This window comes from Pseudorca crassidens, chromosome 8 (genome assembly GCF_039906515.1).
Source record: "Pseudorca crassidens isolate mPseCra1 chromosome 8, mPseCra1.hap1, whole genome shotgun sequence".
Taxonomy (NCBI): Eukaryota; Metazoa; Chordata; class Mammalia; order Artiodactyla; family Delphinidae; genus Pseudorca; species Pseudorca crassidens.
Window position 1 is genome coordinate 105400036 of NC_090303.1, and position 20829 is coordinate 105420864.

Consider the following 20829-nt stretch of genomic DNA (forward strand, 5'->3'; position numbering starts at 1 on the left):
CCAACTTCTGCAGACTGCTCTGTGCTGGGGAAGGACGAGCAAGACAGCCATCAGGTGACAGCCACCACTGCCACACCCTTTAAACAACAGATCACCCCTACCACTTACATCAGTCTTCAAACGTTTAACAAAGGAGCTATCGGAGTGGCCCTGGCTTGGCTACCTCTCCGTGCCCAGACATGACGGTCACTCCTTTCTAGTGTATGTCTTTCTGAGCCACCAGGCCACGCCGTCCAGTGCAGGGAGCCACAAGCCACCTGTGGCCGACCAGTCCAGATGGAGATGTGATGCGCGTGCACAACACGCTCGGATTTCAAAGCCTTTCAGGAAGGAAAGAATATAAAGATCTCAGTAGCTTATTCAACTGATACATTTTGAAGTGATAAATATTTTGGATACGTTGGGTTACGTAAAATATTAAATTTAATTCCACCTATTTAGAAACTTTTCTTAATGTGGCTCCTATAAATTTTAAGATTAGACATGGCTCACGTGACATTTCTTGCGGACGGTGTTGATCTAGACTAGCTGGTGAAGTCTTACATTTCAGAAAGTTCTAAAAACGATTATACTAAAAGGGTTTTTTCCAAGTATATCATACAGCACTTTGAGAAGACCAGGGAGAGAAAAAAAATAAGACCAAATACATCCCTATCCCCAAATCTCTTTAATAAAAACCATTTACTCCTGTGCCCCAGCTGTTCACAGGCCTTTTTCTTTTCTTTAACTTTTTATTGGAGTATAGTTGATTTACAATGTTGTGTTAGTTTCAGGTGTAAAGCAAAGTGAATCAGTTATACATATACATACATCCACTCTTTTTTAGGTTCTTCTCCCATATGGGTCATTACAGAGTACTGAGTAGAGTTCCCTGTGCTATACAGTAGGTCCTTATTAGTTACCTATTTTATATGTAGTAGTGTGTATATGTCAATCCCAGTCTTCCAATTTATCCCTCTCCCCTCACCCCCGGTAACCGTAAGTTTGTTTTCTAAATCTGTGACTATTTCCGTTTTGTAGATAAATTCATACTGAGTGAAGTAAGTCAGGCAGAGAAAGACAAATATCATATGATAGCGCTTGTATGTGGAATTAAAAAGAAAAGGGAGGGGGTACAAATGAACTTGCCCAGTCTTTTCTCGTAAGATTCCCTCAACAGCGAACGTAACTTGCCCAAGGTCACTCAGCTAGTAACTGAGAATCTGGATTTGAACCCACAGTGATAATCCAGGTCTTTACAATGTAACTGAAATCCATGAAACTCTTTTTCCTTCCCAGCCCATCTAAGGAGACCAACTTCTGGAATCTTGAAGCCCTTTGGAATCACAATATCACTCACCCATCTAGGCATCCCTGCTAATGTGTATGTTCCTGAAAAATCATGCAGGACTTATGCGAAAATGGGCAAGCCATCTAAAACCTGCGCAACTGTAACCAAAACACTAACAAAAACCCTAAAAGGTTTAAGACGTTAAATTTCTAATAAACCAATAACTATACGACCTTGTCTCTTTTAAAAAGGAGTGGATGGCATCTTGATGGAAGGGTATACACAGAAGACTTAAAGATTCCTAATTTGGGAGATTACAATTCACAGAGATCAGAGAGACTCACACAGTAAATATTTCCAAAGGCCAGACTGAGTCCAGAGTAGGGAGGCTGGAGGCTATCACAGTTTCACTACTTTGCAGTGAGCAACTGTTACCACTGAACGGACCAAAAATGCACACACTTTGGTCCATCTGGGGGAAGTCACGCGAGTCCACGTGCCTCCCACGTGATCTAGGCGTGTTGCATTTTACGAATCACAGGTGAGGGAACTTGCACTGCGAATGCGTGCATCCCCCTGGCCACTCTGGTTCGCTGCCGTCGGGAGGCCGCAGCCAGCAACTCACTCATTTGTCCTGCGAGCACTGTGCTTTTCTAAATCGTTTTGTATCAAAATACAGACTTTTATAAAAGGACTGAGCTTGGAACATTGGAGACTGTATTTAAGGCTAATACTTCTAAAGCAGAACCGAAGTTTGAGATAAAACGTAACGCGCCGTCTCCATATTGACGCTCGCGGTGAAAACAGGATTTTAAGGTAAATCCTGAAGGCGTGTTCTGTAGCAAGGGGACAAACAATTGTCCACAAACTGATTAACTCAGCTTATTTTTTAAGGTCCTTAGGCAAGGGGTGGGGTTCAAAGTTATGATTTTAGAGCTTGGTGAGAAAAGCAGAATGAGTAACCGGTTTGAAAGAAAGAGATAATCTTTCTCTTGGAAAGATTTTCTAAATGTTTTTTAAAACTTTTTTTAAAGTTTTTTAAAACTTTTTTTTTCTAACTTTCTAAATGTTTTTTAAAAAACATATTTTCAAACGTTCACACTAAAATGATCATTCACAATCTGCAACCACAGGGGAAGATGCTGTGGAGCAAGGGGAAGCGAAGCAGCTCTCATTAGCGATGGCCTGGTGGTGGCCCCAGGAAAGCGGCACTGTGCAGTGACCACCCCTGTGAAGACTAGAGTAACCGGTACCAGACCAGGATGACCGTGTGACTACTTGTGCAAAATTCTAACCCTCTCTCCTCTCAGCGTCTCATCAATGTGCTCCCTGCTGACAAGCAAGGCCTACAACCAGGTGCCCCGTTCTGGTAAAATCTCTGCACCAATCCTCTGGACCCGCAGTGATTCAGGAGATCGCCGTGCGCCTATTTCCCCAAGAAATACTATTCAGAGGCAGGGCCTTAGGGAAATTAGCAGGAAGGGTGGTCGGCACTCAAGAAGGGGCTTCCCTTCAACCTACCTCCAGAACTTCTCACTGCCTGTGAGTAAGTGTGCCCCCGCCGTGTCCCCAGTTCACAGAAATCAGCCACCGCCTGCTGTGCTCTTACCACACGGACATAGACGAGCTCTTCTCAGAGATCGACCGCTGCCTGGCCCTCAACCGCAGCGTGCTGCAGCAGCTGGAGTACACATGTGGCCACGAGCTCACGGAAGAGGACTGGGGGAAGATCCAGACACAGGTAGGCTGTGCCCGGGACAGGGCAGCCAGCGGCTCTGCAGTGCTGCTTGGGGGGGCACCCACCGGGGGGGGGGGCCCGGCCTGTGCCCACAGCACGTGGGGCAGTGGGGCCCCAGGACCTTCACCACCCACTCTGGGGTGAGCGCCAAGGCCCTTGAGTGTGAAATTCCGCTTTGATGATGGCATTTTGTGAAAGCGCCGAGGGAAAAGGCCTCCCCACATGCTCCTCCCCCGCCCCCCGGAGCTTCCCCGCAGGTCCCAGCCTGCCCTCCTCTTGCATCTGTAGGAGCCGTGAAAGAACGACACTCCAAATCCCACAGAGGAAACACTTGCTTAGAAAATCACAGAAAGAGGAAAATGTATAAAGAAGTTTAGCAGCTACACAGTATCAAGAATTTTGAAAAAGACTACTCTTCCTTGCCTAATTAAAAGAAAATCTATATTATTAATGTTCAGCATTTTATAAACTATTTGTGTTTCAAAATGGGTTATCCCAGGTGGGTTTCTACCCTTTCCATTTTTCATAAGACTAGCAGAGTACGTATATAATCAATGCCATTTTAACACAGAATGAAGTGTCTTCATTTTTAGAAGATCCACGTCTGTCAGTATACAGCTCTCACTCAAATTTCCGGAACTTCCTATTATGATGAAACTAACAACCTGCGTGACCAACTCCTGCGTCCTTCTGTGTTGCAGGCCCTGCCGGGGACAGCCCCGAGCGCTCGTCTGCCTCAGCCCGCTCTCCGTGGGCAGCCAGGCTCACCCGGCGCCCTCGTCACAGCACACAGTCCTCCTGTCCTGCTCACACGTGTTTCACCACACGTGTCTCCTTGCTCTGGAGGAGTTCTCCTTGGGGGACAGTTCTCCGTTCCACGTGTGTCCTCTCTGCCACTCTTGCTATCCAAAGAAAATTCCTGAATGTTGAATTCACAGGAATAAAATTATATAATTCGGGGGGAAAGGTTTACCTTAATTTTGGTGGTTGTACTTAGGAAAGCTAACGATATTTTAAAAGCTGACAACCCATCCAATTTTAGTCTTTATAAAAAGAAAACTTCAGATTCATGAGTTTAATCAGTTGAAGTAAGTGAGGCACGGACTAAAACCTTCTGTCTCAGAGGTTCTGTAATTTGCTGATTTGCTCTGCGTCTAGTGGGCCAGCTGGAATTGCTCGTAACAGTAAAGGGACTCCCTTCTGACACAGTAGCCTGGCTCACTGGCCCATTTCCACAGCGGTTCTGATTGGCCCGCAGGGGGGCTGCCGGTAGGGTTACAATACTCTGTCTTCCCAGGCCTGGCCCACACGCGGCTGGGTACTTACCTACAGCTAGTGTCGACCACAAGCTAGTAACCTAAAGGTCCTCTGCCGCTCCTAACTCTTGCTTTACTGTTGTACTTCAGCACTTTGAATATATAAACCCAAGATATGAAAATAAAATATTCAGTGGTTTCAACATGAGAAAACAGTAAATCACATAGTAATGACTTAGAGCCACATACACTGTTTTAGTTCATACGTGAAGAAATCCGCGAAATCTTCCTGGGAGCCTGGTCACTTACAAGAATGAAGCGCAGCTGTGATGGTGAGGTGCCCCAGCTGCTGGAACAGATGAGGCCCAAGCCTCAGGGACGGACAAAGCGGCCTGTTCTTTTGAACCGCAGCCCTTCGGCAGCGGGTGAGGGCTGAGGGGCTTCTCTAAGTGGACCCTGGCTCGTGGCCCATGGCTTGTGGCTCTGCCCGGGCTCCCCAGTGACTCTCCCATGTGCTGAGGCAGAGACGTTTGTGGCCACGCCGGGGCACCTGGCACACAAGACTGCAGCCACAGCTAACTGCAGGCAAGGAGACAGGAAGCCCGGCCTGGGAGGGAAAAGACAGACAGGTTGCCAAGGCCAGGAGCAGGCCTGCCAAGGGTGCAGAACAGCCCCAGTGTCGTGTGGGAGGAAATACTAAATGTATGTTCCTATTTATTTTTTACCCCATCCTTTTAAAGCACTCATCTGATATGTTTTACTTATATATAGCCATACACATGTACATCATTTAAATGAGTAAATCCACATATACTGGCGTGTGCTCACTTTTCAACGGTGGAGTTATAGGGGGCATGGACGTCAGGCTGGCTGGTTATCAGGGAAACTATCACAGAGGAGCTGTTCTGATCTGATGTGACTTTTACAAAATTTGGAGACTAACTTGGAGAATGATTTAAAGAGTGAGCAAACACTTCTGTTGTGAGACAGCAGAGGGAGGCTGGATCCCAGACCTCACTTTTCCGTTCAGAAGGCCCACGAGGCAGAGCACAGCCATGCGGTGAAGGCTGGGTCAGGCTGATTCCAGGCCCCAAACTGGAATCTGTGGGGAGAGCCCAGGGATGCCCAGGTCACTCAGTGATAGTAAGAGGCCCCTCAGGGCCATGTGTGACCATGTCCCTGCACTCCTGTCCCTGGGCACGATGGCTGGGTGTGGCTGCCCAGACGCCCGGCAGTCCTGCCTGCTTTCAGAACCCATTTCTCAAGCCTTCCCACTGAATCTGTGAGCTGTCAAAAGTCCTTCCAGCAAACTCTTTTCCTGCTTAAGTGAGCACAGCCCGTCTCTGCTCTTTGCAAGCAAGTACTCTACTGACTAGGCCTTAGTTAACTGTAGAAAGCGGGCGCACAGGGAAAATCAGTGAGGATGGAAATCTGGGATTGGTCAACACTGGGGAACATGGCAGTGAAAACCCCATGAGTGTTCAGGGGTGAGTCTCACACAGCTGCGAAAGTCAATGGCACATCAGGTAATTCTCTTATTGACAAGTCTTCTGGAACAGCATGCCCAACAGAGCCTTGGGGAGACCAAGTTACAAGCACAGAACAGTAAAAAAAAAAAAAAAAAAAAAAGCACTTCAGTGGAGTAGCTGCTTCTCTGGACGGTTTGAAGACGACAGCACATTTTATCAGGGAGTATGATTTTATCGTCCCACTGCTGTAAAAATGCTTAGGACAAGCAGCGTTTATTACTTATCTGTTGGATGGGGGCCGCCTGCTCTGTGGTGGCTCAGCTGGGCTTGGCTGCAAACTGGGCCCTAGATCCAGATGTGTTCCCTGAGCTTGGTGAACTTGGCTTCTGGCACCTGCAACCAAAGAGCTCTGATGAGCACAAGATAGCACAAACTAAGGTGGAACCAGAGAAGAGAAGGAAACAAGAGGACTTCCCTGGCGGTCCAGTGCTTGAGACTCCTTGCTTCCACTGCAGGGGGCACAGGTTCGATCCCTGGTCGGGGAGCTAGCGTCCTGCATGCCGCGTGGTGCAGCCAAAAAAAAAAGAAAGAAAGAAAGAAACGAGCGGTAGCAAAAGAAGGCAAGAAGGAGGGTGAGCTCCACTGGAGGAACACCCCGCACACCTGAGCTAGCAGTGGCCCCAAACAGAAAAGCCATGTGTTATGCGATTCCTCCCATCCGGGAGTTCAAGAGAGTTCAGCCAGAAAATGGCTGCCCTCTCTCTCTCTTTAGGAGAAGTGCCTCCTCTCTCTCATTTTTTGACTTGGTAACTGGGGTGGCTGTGGAGTACGGCTCGGAGCTCCTTTCAAGAACACCGGCCGTGGGGAGCCAGCTGGCTGACGTTCTCCAGCCACTGCCCCTCGACGTCAGACTCGGAGCTCAAGCCAAGGCCACGCGCCCCCCAGGCTGCTCCCGAGCACTTGGGGTCCAGACAACCCACACCAACAGTCCTCCCATCTCACAGACCACCACTCCCCATGCTCGCCTCAGACAGGACTTGTCCCACAAAAAGGCGGCTGTATGACATCATAAACAGATGGTGTTCACTTTGAGGTCCCAAGATGCGGTGGTGAGTTTCATGGGACAGATCTTGTAAAGTATTCCTCATACAGGCTGATGACCTCACACCGAGGTCAACGTGTACTGATACACCTCAACGGACAACAGGGTGTGGACAGGTAACTTCCTCCCGGGGAAGCTGAGAGCCTGCAGAGGACACGCGAAGACGAGGCCCCGAGTCTGCCCTGAAGTGAGCACTAACAGCTCCAGAGTGCCATGGGGATCTCAGCTCTTATTCTAGTGGCGCAAACTCAGATGCCTTCTGCGGCCAAGCGATGACAGATAAGCGGGAAAGCAGCTGGTTATTGATTAGGATCCATGATCCTGAAACATGGGACTTAACGTTGCCAGATTATCTCATTTTTAAAGACACTATCTCTCACTCAAAAGACATTGAGGCTTTTGACTCTGATGACAATATGGTACTGGCATAAAAAGACAAATAGATCAGTGGAGCAGAACAGAGAGCCCAGCAATAAACCCACGCATATATGATGGAGAGCGAAGGATATACAGTGAAGAAAGGAAAGTCTCTTTAATAAATGGTGCTGGGAAAACTGGACAGCTACACGCAAAAGAGTGATGCTGGACCCTAGTCTTAAACTATATACAAAAATCAACTCAAAATGTACTTAAGGACTTGAACGTAAGACCTGAAACCATAAAACTTGTAGAATACACAGGTGGTAAGCTCCTTGACATAAATTATTTTTTGGATCTGACACCAAAAGCAATACAACAAAAGCAAAAATAAATAAACAAAAAATATAAAATAAACAGGCTTCTGCAAAACAAATAATCAACAAAATGAAAAGGCAACAACCTACAGAATGGGAGAAAATATCTGCAAATCATATATCTGTTAAGGGGTTAATATCCAAAAATACACAAAGAACTTATACAGCTCAATAGCAAAAAAAACCCCAAATAATCTTATTAGAAAACAGACAGAAGATCTGAATAAACATTTTTCCAAATAAGACATACAGGTGGCCAACAGGTACATGAAAAGATGCTCAACATCAGTAATCAACAGGAAAATACAAATCAAAACCACAATGAGATATCACCTCACAACTGCTAGAACGACTACTATCAAAAAGACAAGAAACAAGTGCTGGTGAGGGTGTGGAGAAAAGGGAGCCCTCCTGCACTGTTGGTGGGAATGTAAATTGGCATAGCCACCATGGAGAGCAGTATGATGGTTCCTCAAAAAACTAAAAATAGAACTACCAAATGATTTAGCAATTCCACTTCTGGGTATGTATCCAGAAGAAATGAAATCAGGATCTCCAAGAGATGTCTGCATCCCCATATTCACTGCAGCATTATTTCCAATAACCAAGTCATGAAGACAATTTTAAGCGTCCATCACTGGATGGTTAGAGAACATGTGGTATGTAAAATATTATTCCTCTGTAAAAAGGAAATTCTGCCATTTGTGACAACATGGATGGAACTTAAAGCCATCACACTAAGTGAAATAAGAGAAAGACAAATACCATATGATCTCACTCGTATGTGGAATCTAAAAAACCAAAAACCGAACTCATAGATACAGAGGACAAATTGGCGGTGGCCAGTGGAAGGGGGGTGGAGGTGGTGAGCAAAATGGGTGAAGGGGGTCAAAAGGTACAAACTCACAGTTATAAAATAAGTCCTGGGGATGTAACGTGCAGCATGGGGACGAGGGTTAACAACACTCTACTGGAACCATCAAATGCTTACTTAATGCTTTCTGCAGGGAGTGTGGATGTACATCTAACTTACCTAAAATGGTCTAAGACTTTTAAAAAACTTTATCCCTGGTTCTCATGGTAGTGTTAGGGGATGAAGTTTTCTGTAAGCCCCAATACCCAGTTGTAATATTGAATTCATGAGCCCAGGCCAATAACCTATCTCTGCCCAGAGAGTGAAAGGCCTAAGAAGATTAAAGATTACACTTTGGCAAAATTCTTTGTTACATGATATTTCTGAAATTTTGAAATAATCTAGATGTACAAAAAAGTTATAACAATAGAATTCCCATGTAGCCTTCACCCAGCTTCCCCTCGTGTTAACATGCCATAGTAAAATTGTCTAAACCAGAAACTAACATTGATACAACAGTGTCAACTAATCTACAAATTTGATCGTCTCTGAGTTGTTTTGTGAACAAGAATTTTCTTTGCCAACAAGAATGCTAATGTCTAAAAGAATGTACCTTCCAAAGTATAAGCCAAGTGTATACAAGAGCCCCATGAAATGAAGAGTACGTCTAGGTATTCATAATTCCGAACACAAGGTTAGTGTTTGCTACATTAAAAGAGGGGAATAATCTTCAAAACAGTTTATGAGATATACTAATTAGTTTCAGGTTATAGAATTTAGAAATAAGCTTGATTTTATGGACAACTGGTTTATAGAAAAGGCACTGAAATCACACATATTTACTGTATTGCCACAACTGACTCGTCATCTGGGGAAACAATACAGCTGATCAAGGATCAGCTGGAACTGCATTCAGGTGCTCACGGCGGACCTGACTGTGGTGGCCTGAGTGCAAGACGAGTTGCCACCTCCTAGGGAGCCCCAGGAGGGCAGGCAGGGCAGCTGTGCACCCCACGGGCACCCAAGCTCTTGTGACTGCCCATCTTCCAGGGAAGTAAGTTCATGGTGGGAAGTGGCTCAGAGTCCCAGTCATAATTCCCTGTCACATCCACGGTGCTTCTCCTGGTGGACTCACTTCTTGGAGTCACCTTTCCGGGGGCCCTACACAGCAATCTCCCTAATCACCCCTGAGCCATGTGGCCACAGCTACCTGCCGTGGGGGGCTGGGTGCACTGCCACCTTACAGAAAACCGGACTTGTGTTGCTTAGCATGAAGGAGAACAGTTGTGTGCCAGTGACAGTCTGCACAGCCACTATCTCATTCCTTTCATCAAAATAAACTCCAGATAAAGGAATGCCTGATTATCAAAAAACAAAGGCTTAAAAGTAGTTATGTTTGAGGTGATGAAAATGTTCTGGAATTAGATGGTGGTGATGTTTGTGAATATACTTAATGTTAAAAGAGAAAAACCACAGGCCCAGAATGGTCACTTGTGTCACTTGTGCTAAAGCCCATGATACCTGACCTAACTGCAGTTTCAGCCTTCACCAGAAATGTAATCTTGATCAACCAGTCTGGAATCTTCTAGTCTTCACCAAGGAGGTAGTCTGCCACGTGGGCCCTCTCCACCCCCAGAAGAAGAAGAGGCAATCTGCATGATGAAACCCTTGCTGTTCCCTTCCCCCCAAATGATGTCTTGAACTAAAAATGTTCCTTCCTTTTCTTTGGCTAATAGCTCCCTTGTCCCACCCTCCTCCCTGTAAAAACCTTCTGCTTTGTACAACCCCTGGGAGCTCCTTCTAGGTGCTAGATGGGATGCTGCCCTATCATAAGCCACCTAATAAGGCCAAGTAGATCCTCAATTACTTGGTTGAATTTTGTGTTTTGAACACTAGCACCAGTGAACTGTATACTGAGAGTGAATTTTATGGTGCATGGTCAAGTCCCCCAGGATGGCTGCACTCTTGCTCTCTGGACATCCCCTGCTGGACCAGTCCCTGCCTCACCTACACCCTACTCACCTGGCTGATCTACCCTCTTCATCACAGAACCTGATCAGTAACTGCCTACACGCTTGTCCCTGGCCCTAGCTACTGACCGTCCTAATCTTCCCGTCCACTAGGATAGTGGATCTTCCACTAGGATAGTCTCCCTGGTAACCAGCCAACCTGACGTCCATCCCCCGTAACCATCACCCCTGCCCCGCCCCACAGCCAGAGGTGCCGCTGCAGGACTTTGCTTCAGAGGTAAGATCCTGGGTCCAATAAACCACTGATGTCTCTCTTGCCACCACCAGGCTCTTTCTTTGGTCTCGCGACTGGGCAATTACAGGGCTTGCAGGCCTGTAGGATGCAGCCCAACACGTGATATGTGAGCTACATCTTAATTAAAGGAGTTAGAGACAAAAACGGGTAAATTTTTTTCCCTTGGAGTAGGGACTCTTGGAGTAGGGAAGTCCTAAGTACGATATCAAAAAACTTATGGGAAATTGTCAATTTTGACTACTTCAAAATTTTAGATTTCCATGTAGCAGAAAACAATGTGAACAAGTTAAAAAAACAAATAACTTGGAAAAATATTTACAACACAACAGAAAGACAAATATTTACTGCTGTAATGGAAAGGTTTTATAAAACAATAAGAAATACCAAAAGTGGGCTAAGTATATTTAGTAACTCATAAAAGCAGAAATACAAATAGTTGCTAAAATTCTTCTTAAAGTTTCCCCCACTAGTTATTAAAAGTGTGAGAAAAACGGTATTTCCCCATCAAGTTGCCACTAATGTAAAAGACTGGCAAAATCCAGTGTTAGCTAGACACACACAGGCTGCTGCTGAGAGCATGTTGATGTGGTCTTTCTCTTGGAAGTGTGCATTCCCTTTGATCCACTTTCATTTCTAGGAACTATGTGACATTGTGACTTATAATAAAAAATACACATGTGGTCCTCCTCCATTTCTGGAACAGAGCTCTGAAGACCCTTGGAATTTCCTAAGTGATAAGAGGATAAGGGTATCTTTTTATATTCGTAACAAGCCCCTTTCAACCACACCTGGGCTTATGTGAATGAGGTGACTTTTTTTTCTAATTGAAGTAGAGTTCATTTACAATATTGTGTTAGTTTCAGGTGTACAGTGATTCGGTTATACATGTATGTATTTATCTATATTCTTTTTTTTGTGATTCTTTTCCATTATAGTTTGCTACAAGATATTGAATATACTTCTCTGTGCTGTACAGTAGATCCTTGCTGTTTATTTATTTTATATATGGTAGTGTGTATCTGTTAATCCCATACTCCCAATTTGTCTCCCCACTCTTCCTCTTTGGTACCCATAAGTTTGTTTTCTATGTCTGAATTTGTTTTATAAATAAGTTCATTTGTACCACTTTTTAGATTCCACATATAAGTGGTATCATATGATACTTGCCTTTCTCTGTCTGACTTACTGCATTATTTCATTCTTTTTTATGGCTGAGTAACATTCCGTTGTGTACATGTTCTTTATGCATTCATCTGTCAATGGACATTTAGGTTGTTTCCATGTCTTGGCTATTGTAACTAGTGCTGCTATGAACATTGGGGTGCATGTAAATTTTCTAATTAGAGTTTTCTCCACATACATGCCCAGGAGTGGGATTGCAGGATCATACGGTAACTCTATCTTTAGATTTTTTAAGGAACCTCCACACTGTTTTCCACAGTGGCTGCACCAATTCCCACCACTGTGTAGGAGGGTTCCCTTTTCTCCACACTGAATGAGGTGACTTCTGGAAACTCCCCAAGGATGGTCAGGGGAACCAACCAACTAATTAGGGGTCAGACCCACCCTCCTGACCTCTGGGGAGTGGAAAGGGGCTGGAGGGTGAGCTCATCGCTAGTGGCCAATCATTTAATCCATCACACCTATATAGTGAAGCCTCCATACACACGAAAACCGCTAATTGAAGGGACTCTGAGAGCTTACGGGTCAGTGAACGCATGGAGGCTCTAGGAGAGTGGGGCACCCCGACAGGGTGGGGAAGCTCAGTGCCCCTTCCCCGAATCTGGCCTGTGCCTCTCTTCCATCCGGCTGTTCCTGACTTGTATCCTTTATGGGAAACAGGTAATCTAGCAAGTCAACTGTTTTCCAGCATTCTGTGACCTGCTCTAGCAAACTACTGAACTGGAGGAGGGGGTCTTGGGACCCTCTGATGTAAAGCGGGTTGTTCAGAAGCACAGGGACAGCCTGGGCTTGGGATCAGCATCTGAAGTGGGGGGACGGGGCGGGTAGGCAGCCAGTCTTATTGGGACTGAGTCCCTAACATGTGGGTGTGCACTAATTTCATGAAGATAGTGTCAGAATTGAATTGAATTGTAGGACACCCATGTAGTTATCCACAGAGAATTGGAGAAATACTTGGTGTAGAAAAAAACCCCACACATTTGGTGGCTACAAGTGAAACAGGGAGAGTACGAGAAAGAGGAGTTTTTCATTATAAACTTCTAAGAAGATAATAAAACAGTGTGCTAAGATACATGTAGAAAGCTATTTGTTAGTATTTACAGTAGTTAGAAATTGGAAATAATCTAGACACCCATCCCTAAGGAGTTGATTAAAATATGGTCCATGGGGCTTCCCTGGTGGCGCAGTGGTTGAGAGTCCGCCTGCCGATGCAGGGGACACGGGTTCGTGCCCTGGTCCGGGAAGATCCCACGTGCCACGGAGCAGCTAGGCCCGTGAGCCACGGCCACTGAGCCTGCGTGTCCGGAGCCTGTGCTCCGCAACGGGAGAGGCCACAACAGTGACAGGCCCGCGTACCGAAAAAATATATATATATATGGTCATACACATCAAGAGGAATACTATATAGCCATTCAATGGAATGACGTAAACCTACATCTATTGGTAGGAAAAAATGCTCATGAACAAAGGTGTTTCCATATACATACGACAATCCTGTGGTGGCATGTGGTTCGTCACAGAGCAACCACATGGAATTACAGTGACAATTTAAACGCTGGAACTTGACTTCTATCAGGCAAATCAGCAGAAACACCGTAACGGTCCAATATCATTGCGCAACCCCCCACCTTTTCTGGCTGAGCTGCGAGGCTTGTGGGACCTCAGATCCCCGACCAGGGATTGAACCCACCAGGCCTCGGCAGGGAAAGCGCTGTGTCCTAACCACTGGACCGCCAGGGAATTCCTCACTGCCTTTTGTAGGCAGACTTGGCTTCTATTTCAAAGACAAAGCCTCATAAGGAAACTGTAATTAATTTAATGTTTGATACATCTAGACTTTCAAGCTTATCCAAATAAACATGAGGATGTGGAGACTCAAAAATGCTTTCTTGTTTGTTACAAGTTTTTAACATAGCCTGTACGATTCCAAAATCCTCATCATAATTTAAGAAATGATGATTTTAGGCAACTCCAGTAGATGAAAAATTTCCACAAGGATAAGTGAGGACTCACTTAGAAAAGCCCCATATGGACCAGATAAATGCTGAATGGCCTTTACGGAGCTGGTCTCAGTTGTTCCCATACAGCCCCCACTAGCAAAAATTTTAAAATCTTATTTTACTCCTTTATAGGATCTGCTACAACTAATTGTGACATTATCTTAAAAGTGTCAAGCAACTATAAGAGAACATTTAAATAAATTATTTAAAATAACAGCTAATACTTATCAAGTACCTAACATTTCAGGCCCTGTGTCAGTGGCTGTGGCATGTCGGCCACAGCCTGGTGCACATGTAACACATACATAGATACACATACACAGATACATATGCACAGATACACATGCACTGATATACACGCACAGATAAACATGCACAGATACACATGCACAGATACACACGCACAGATACACAGATACACATGCACAGATACACATGCATTGATACACGTGCACCGATACACATACACTGATACACATGCACAGATACACATGCACTGATACACAGATACACATACACAGATACACATGCACAGATACACATACACAGATAAACATGCACAGATACACACAGATACACATGCACAGATACACATGCACTGATACACATGCACACATACACATGCACTGATACACATACAGATACATATACACAGATACACACGCACTGATACACAGATACACATGCACTGATACACATGCACAGACACACATACACTGATACACAGATACACATACACAGATAACACATACACAGATACAGAAGCCACCTGGCGTTTTCCACTACATGGTACACAGGTGTGATTCCCCCCCTTTCAGATTGGTAGATAACTATGGCTACTGTTTCCTCGCGCTTTTTCACAACCGCAGGTCCTGCCCCTTTTACCTGTTGAGGAAAGGAATGCAGAAATCATGAGGAAACCGAAGCTCTGGTCGGCCCACACTGGGGCTCAAGGCCGCCAGTTCCAGGCTTGTGCTCGCTGAGCACCAGTGGCTCACAGCGGCTCTGCCTAAACCCCTCCCAAATGCAGAGCTCGCTGGACTGCGGGAAACCTGCAGGGCTGCGATCTGTGACACGTGGAGCAGAGCCATCATCTTTAAAAAACTTTTCCCGAACAGTTTTCTTCCTTCCAAGGCAATCAAGCCGCATTCTTAAAGCCCAAGTGTCTCACACGCGCTCCCTACCTGGTTCAGTGTCCTCACCAAGCACCACGAAGAGAGGTAACAATTTTAAACAAGTCCCTTTGTTCGGTCTCAGAGGCTCTGATCTTAGACAGAGCTCTGTCAACTAGGCTCAGGGCCTCCTGTGTGAAAACAGGTGCCTTCTTTCCATCGGCTGTAAGTGGTAAGTAAAGTCTATCTGAGAAGCAATGTTTATAAAGTGGTTAAGCGTAAGGACTCAGGAGCCAGCTGGCACGGGATTCGAATCCTTTGTCCTGTGGGTCCCCGGGCAGGTTACTTAACCTCTCTGTGCTTTAGCTTCCTCATCTGCAAAGTGGGAATATTAACAGCACCCACTTCACAGGATTGTCAGGAGGATTAAATAAGTTACATATTTAAATAAACATGCATATACACACACATATAAAATGCTTAGAACAATACCTGGCACAGGAAAGCACTATTTAAGTGGCTACTGCTATTATTATTATTGTTGTTATTACCAATTTAAAGTAGTTAAGTCCCTTTTGCAAGCTATATACATAAAATTGGTCTCATTTTAGAACCACATCTTAGATATCTGCTTATGTTATCTGCATTACTAAATGTTTAGCTGCATAACTGAGAAAGAATCAAGTCTGCTTGAGTTTCTAAGGCCTAGAAATATGGACCCTGGGACCATGCCACACTTCTGCAACTCCCCACCAGCACTAAGACAAGCAGAAAGACAGACAATGTTCAAACACTTGACTCAATATCCTGGCGTTGGAAAATTCTGAACCACCCGACTGGAGTCACTAAGAGATCAAAACCCCCAAACCAGGAAGAGGTGAGACTCAGTGATACCGACCTGCGTTCACAGACAGCTCTTCAACTCCCTAGTTGTGTGACTTCAGCAAACCTCACCCTTCGTGTGTTTGGGCCCCTTCTCTGTAGAATGGAGGCGTGTATTTCCCCATTTCCCAGGTCTCCGGGCTGCTGACAGCAAGAACACCACACCGCCTCCCCCCTCCCCCGATGCCCCCTTCACCTCCTTGACCTCGAGGTCTGATGAGATGCCACAGTGAGGACTAAAAAGAGAAAAGAAGTGAATCACTGCTGAGACTGAAGTCGAGAGAGGATGAGAGTGGAGGTGATGAGAAACTCTCTGAACAGGCACAGGCCGGGGAGGGACAGGTGCTAGCATCAGCAATAATACCTCTGTCGCCCCGTCCTCAAGCCCACTGTTAAGCCGACAGAGAAAAACTAGAAGATTTCCAGAGGGCTGTGAAGGGAAGGCTGCAGAACCAATACGCTAGCTCCAGAAGGGTCCCAAATCCTCGCTCCTCAGTGTCACTGTTTGTAAGCAGTACATTCTTTTAATAATAGCTTTTCAAAGGGAAAGACATTACATCCTTCACATAGTATTCTTAGAAACTGAAAAAACTTTCTTCCTCAGATTCACAGCCCACATTTGAATCTCAGCGTCCTCACACTGAGACACTGAAGATCCTTGTTTCTCTCTGGTCCTCAGAAGACATGCACAGCAGCTGCTGCTGCCCTGCTTTCTGTAATCCATGCTTGTGAGAACCTGACTTCTTCACACCTTTAGAAGAGCACAGCACCAAAGTCATATCCAGGATGACTGGGTTTTGTGTGAATTTCTTGTTTGATTACATTTGAAAAAATGTTTCCTAATTGAACTGCAAAGAATTGGAAGTTAAATAACTTATCTTGAAAACTAGCTCCCAGCACTACTCCTTTAAGACATACGGATCAATCACTTAGTTTTGAAATTTTATAATCCACTTTTTAGAGTCTGAGCGATTTCTACTGATTTTTATTACATTCTTTTCAGTGGAACAAGTAATTTGCATATGCAATCCTTTTGTTTCAGTGGTATTTGCAATAATGAATTTTACCTGAACAATATTCAAAAGCCAAAAAAATGCTTTGTATTCTTTCAGCCAGGAAATGACTTGGTGGTTTGTGTCAAGTATTTTTTTTTAAAAACCAATAAAACAGAATAGAAAAAGCCAGCATGCATCACACACAGTAAAAGTAGGTACTGTTTTGTTAAATTTTTGTTTGTGTATAGCAGTATGTATGTGTGTGTGAGTTACAATGTAGACTGGATTTCTTACTCTGGTCAGAAGTCTGAAAGCCACTGCCGTAGAGGCTTCTGTTTGTCAGTGAATGAACCACATGCTAAAGGCCTTTGCCTTCCAAGCACTCTGGATTAAGCTGCTCACACCACAATCAGGTATATGGCTCAGTCCTTCAATGGAAGAAATTAGAGACATCAAACCTAAATAAGTCAAAGAAATAACATACATGATTTCAATTATTGATGCTACATTTTAGGTTGCAAGAAATTGATCAAAAACTCCCCAACAAAAAGGAGAGAAAATATCCACTCCTCCCTCAGTTCAACATTCCATAAGAATAGTTATTGCCCTTTATAAAACTGAAATGAAAATAACCTACATACACTCTTAAGTTTTAGCCATGATGGTATTTAAGATTAAAAATAAAAAACACATTTGAGTACTTGTAAACCAAAATATGAAATCACTTTTTGTAAAACTTTAATTTCTGAGACATTTAAAAAGTCACACTAAAAGTATCTCACAGAAACAAGCCTGATAACCTGTAAACAAAACACTCTGTAAACAAAAATAATTTGCCAGTGCATCCAAACATTATTTTTAAAGTAACATCATACCAATTTTTTAAAAGTTTAAGAAGTCAGTACTGCATGTATCCTCATACTTAAAAAAAATTATTTTAAGAACTCTGCCTTTATATACTAAATACTGCTAACAACATAGAAAGCCACCTAGGGCTTTCACGCGATGTAAGCCTGTGTTGCTGGCAAATAAGGCGGTTGCAGAGGCCACAGGGAGGCCGACTGCTCCAGAAAACCAGGCAGAAGCCGGTGCCCCGAAGGTCAGGTATATATGCACCTTTGACGCACCCGAGACTGAGAACCACCAGGAAGCTTTCATTCTCATCCACTGTCAACCCCTCAGCGTGGCACTGAAGGTGCCACCTGTGTGTGTGTGTGTGTGTGTGTAATTTTCACATAAAGTCTCATATTTACAGCAGGTCTATTTTTACACAGAATGTATATAAAGCTAAACAGATTTTAAATCTAAGAAATATCTTGGAAAATCAGTAAAAATCATTACAAACATTATAATCTGTAAAATTTATAACTTCAAAATAATTTATTTACATACTGTAGAACCAATGAATGATAAGAATTGGCTCAGTCTCCTCAAGAAACTCTGTGATTGCAGTGCCTAATGCCCTTTTAAAATAGATCCTAGTGGTGAGAAAAAATAAAAGGAGCATTTGATTTAATGCAGTCAGTGATGTACCCCACCCACTTAGAAGGAAGGCAGTTTCAGGCCCGTCCGACCGCCGGCACCGGGACCTCGGACCTGAGGCCTCGTGCTCGCCCTCCACTGCACGCACAACTGCAGTAACAGTAAGCTCACGGGTGCCTGTCTGTCCTTACCGGTCCTCCAGTGCTCGGCCTCAGTGCGCCGCAGCCACTTCTGCCACAGGTGCACATGCCAGCCTCCAGCGTGCATGCAGGAGAAGCGCCTGCATTTAGAGTAAGTGTCTCACTCAAGAGGAAGACTGCGCTTGTGACCAGGAATGCACCAGGTGTTGCTAGAGCCTCAGGTGGTTGTCATTACGTGCAGACCGAGGATGTGACAACCTATATTTGCTTCCACAGAAGGCATCTGGCACCCAAGGTTCAAAACCGTCCCTCTGCTCCACACAGCAGTGAAGAAGCATCCACTAAGAGCTTCAGGAATTTATAATACATTTCACTCCTTACTAATCCAAACCTGGCTTAAGTCCTCTGATGGAAAGAAACTTTCAAATGAACAAAGAGTTGATATAGACATTGAAAAGTTTAATATTTTACTCAAAAATTTTCAGACATCTTACAAATACCCAGAAGCTCTTCCTCTGGATGTCTGCCCTGAAATTGGTGTCAGTTAAAAGTGATATTCTTTTATTTAAAGGAATTCTTTTCTCTTCTCCCCTTGACCTGGTCTGCTCAAAGCAAGCAAGTTTCAGTAAAAATCAAAACTTGCAATTAACACTTAAATAGGTATAATTACCAGTAAAATTAGAAAGCAGCCAATTTTTATTCATTTTCTCAGTATGTGGATCTTATGCTGAGAAATTCACCCATACTAGACTGGTGGTATTTACTGAGTGTTGTTTAGAATCACAAAATGTTCTTTTATTTTAAAACTAAGCTGCATTTTAACAGGAAGAGAAGCTCAGAAGGAAATGCAGAGGTATAAATAAAGGAGAAGTATACACAGTGGAGCTTTGGGTTACTTTCTCTTATTATATTGGATCTAAGTGGAAATTTTTGATGTCAAAATATATATAGCCTGTTTTTCATAAATTTCTCCCAAAAAAACCCTTTAAATTCAACAATTTGAGAAAACTGTTCTTTTCCTTTTGTCTGAACACAACCTGTTGCCAAACACACAGCGCATATGAACATATGTGTTTATAGAGGCTGCATGATATGAACTGTGTGCAAGTGGACCCATCTGCTATTTTTGCATGCACAATTTCTGGTACTTGATCCTAGTGGATGGTAACACGGAGTATAATGTTATAGCTTTTATTCAGTGGACTTAAGTCAAGAACCCATCCCAAGAATTATTTACAATTTAATAACTGAATGATCATCAGACCATGATACACGGCAAAACTTTTCTTACATCATGAATGCTGATGCTGTGTGTTTTGGGTGTTAAATGGTAACATTCGTAAGTCTGATGTTTAAATTGGCATGTACAGAAGTGATCAAAGCCTGAAGACTGTGGCGACAGAAGGGGTGTCTACCACAGAGCATTTATAGTTCATAATGGACACAGGGAAGTAAGGGATTTCTGAAAAAAATGTTTAAAAAAAACTGAGTGTACATATAGCCTATAAGGCAAAATCTAAGTTACAAGTGTATTCAACACTGGCAACTATGTTATGAGAGGTAATATTGAATTATATACACATAAACTGTCAGAGAAGTATGATTACATAATACTTCCTACCATAGCTTATTCCACTGGACAGTAGGAGGTATTCCTGTGGCATCCTACCAAGGCTCAAGTTTTAAAAGAATTTTGTATTTTTCCCTTGACTCAAAGTCCAATCAATATCATTCTGTAACATAAATCAGAACTATGCTTTTGTTTTTTCTTTAAGGAAGTGAAAAATATAATTTGCAACCATTTACAGTTCCAATGTATCCACTGCAATATCATCTACAAACTTTCATTTTTTGCAGAAATTTCACATCTAAGTACCAAGGATGCCCTTTCATGTAGGGCATGAATGGAATTCGTTTTGAATGGAATATATAACAAGATTTAAGTGAATCCTTAGAAAGCCCCAAAGTTGGCCTTTTCTAACACTCTCATATGGGCGCATAACTGATGCAAGCAAACATGGCCCCAGAAGACACGCCGCCCTGAGGAGGCTGCACCTGGCTGGGAACTACAAGGGCCGCCCCAAAGGTAAAAAGAAGAAGACCTGCAACAGCCGAGCTCTTAGATTATGAAAACGACACCGACAGGCCCAGGCCGTAAACGCGGGCCACAGTCAGCAGGAAACACCCCTGACCGACGGGAACGTCACAGGTTCGGGGCGCTCAGGCTCTTGATTGCAGGGCGCTGCTGCGGGTCTCACAGTGCTTTCTGATGCCCATTCGCAGAAGGCTTTGTGGTTTCTGAATCCCTTGAAGTATCTGATAAGTGAAGTTTATGAAGCCCTGCAGGAA

At 44.0% G+C, this 20829-nt stretch overlaps 2 protein-coding genes across 7 annotated transcripts in view; one reads left to right on the forward strand and one right to left on the reverse strand.

Annotated features, from left to right (window-relative positions):
- Positions 1-3938, forward strand: part of RNF32 (ring finger protein 32) — a 38977-nt gene extending 35039 nt beyond the window's left edge. The window contains exons 8-9 of the mRNA XM_067747587.1: positions 2844-3032; positions 3726-3938. Of these exons, the coding sequence (XP_067603688.1) occupies positions 2844-3032; positions 3726-3938 (402 nt within the window). The remainder of the gene's footprint in view (positions 1-2843; positions 3033-3725) is intronic.
- LMBR1 (limb development membrane protein 1) overlaps positions 1-20829 on the reverse strand; it is a 162742-nt gene that overhangs the window by 3274 nt on the left and 138639 nt on the right. For 4 of the 6 annotated variants that reach the window (XM_067747583.1, XM_067747582.1, XM_067747579.1 and 1 more), the window contains one exon: positions 109-20820. In XM_067747583.1, the coding sequence (XP_067603684.1) occupies positions 20735-20820 (86 nt within the window). In that variant the 3' untranslated portion in view covers positions 109-20734. The remainder of the gene's footprint in view (positions 1-108; positions 20821-20829) is intronic. The other 2 variants (XM_067747581.1, XM_067747580.1) reach the window with 2 other exon arrangements.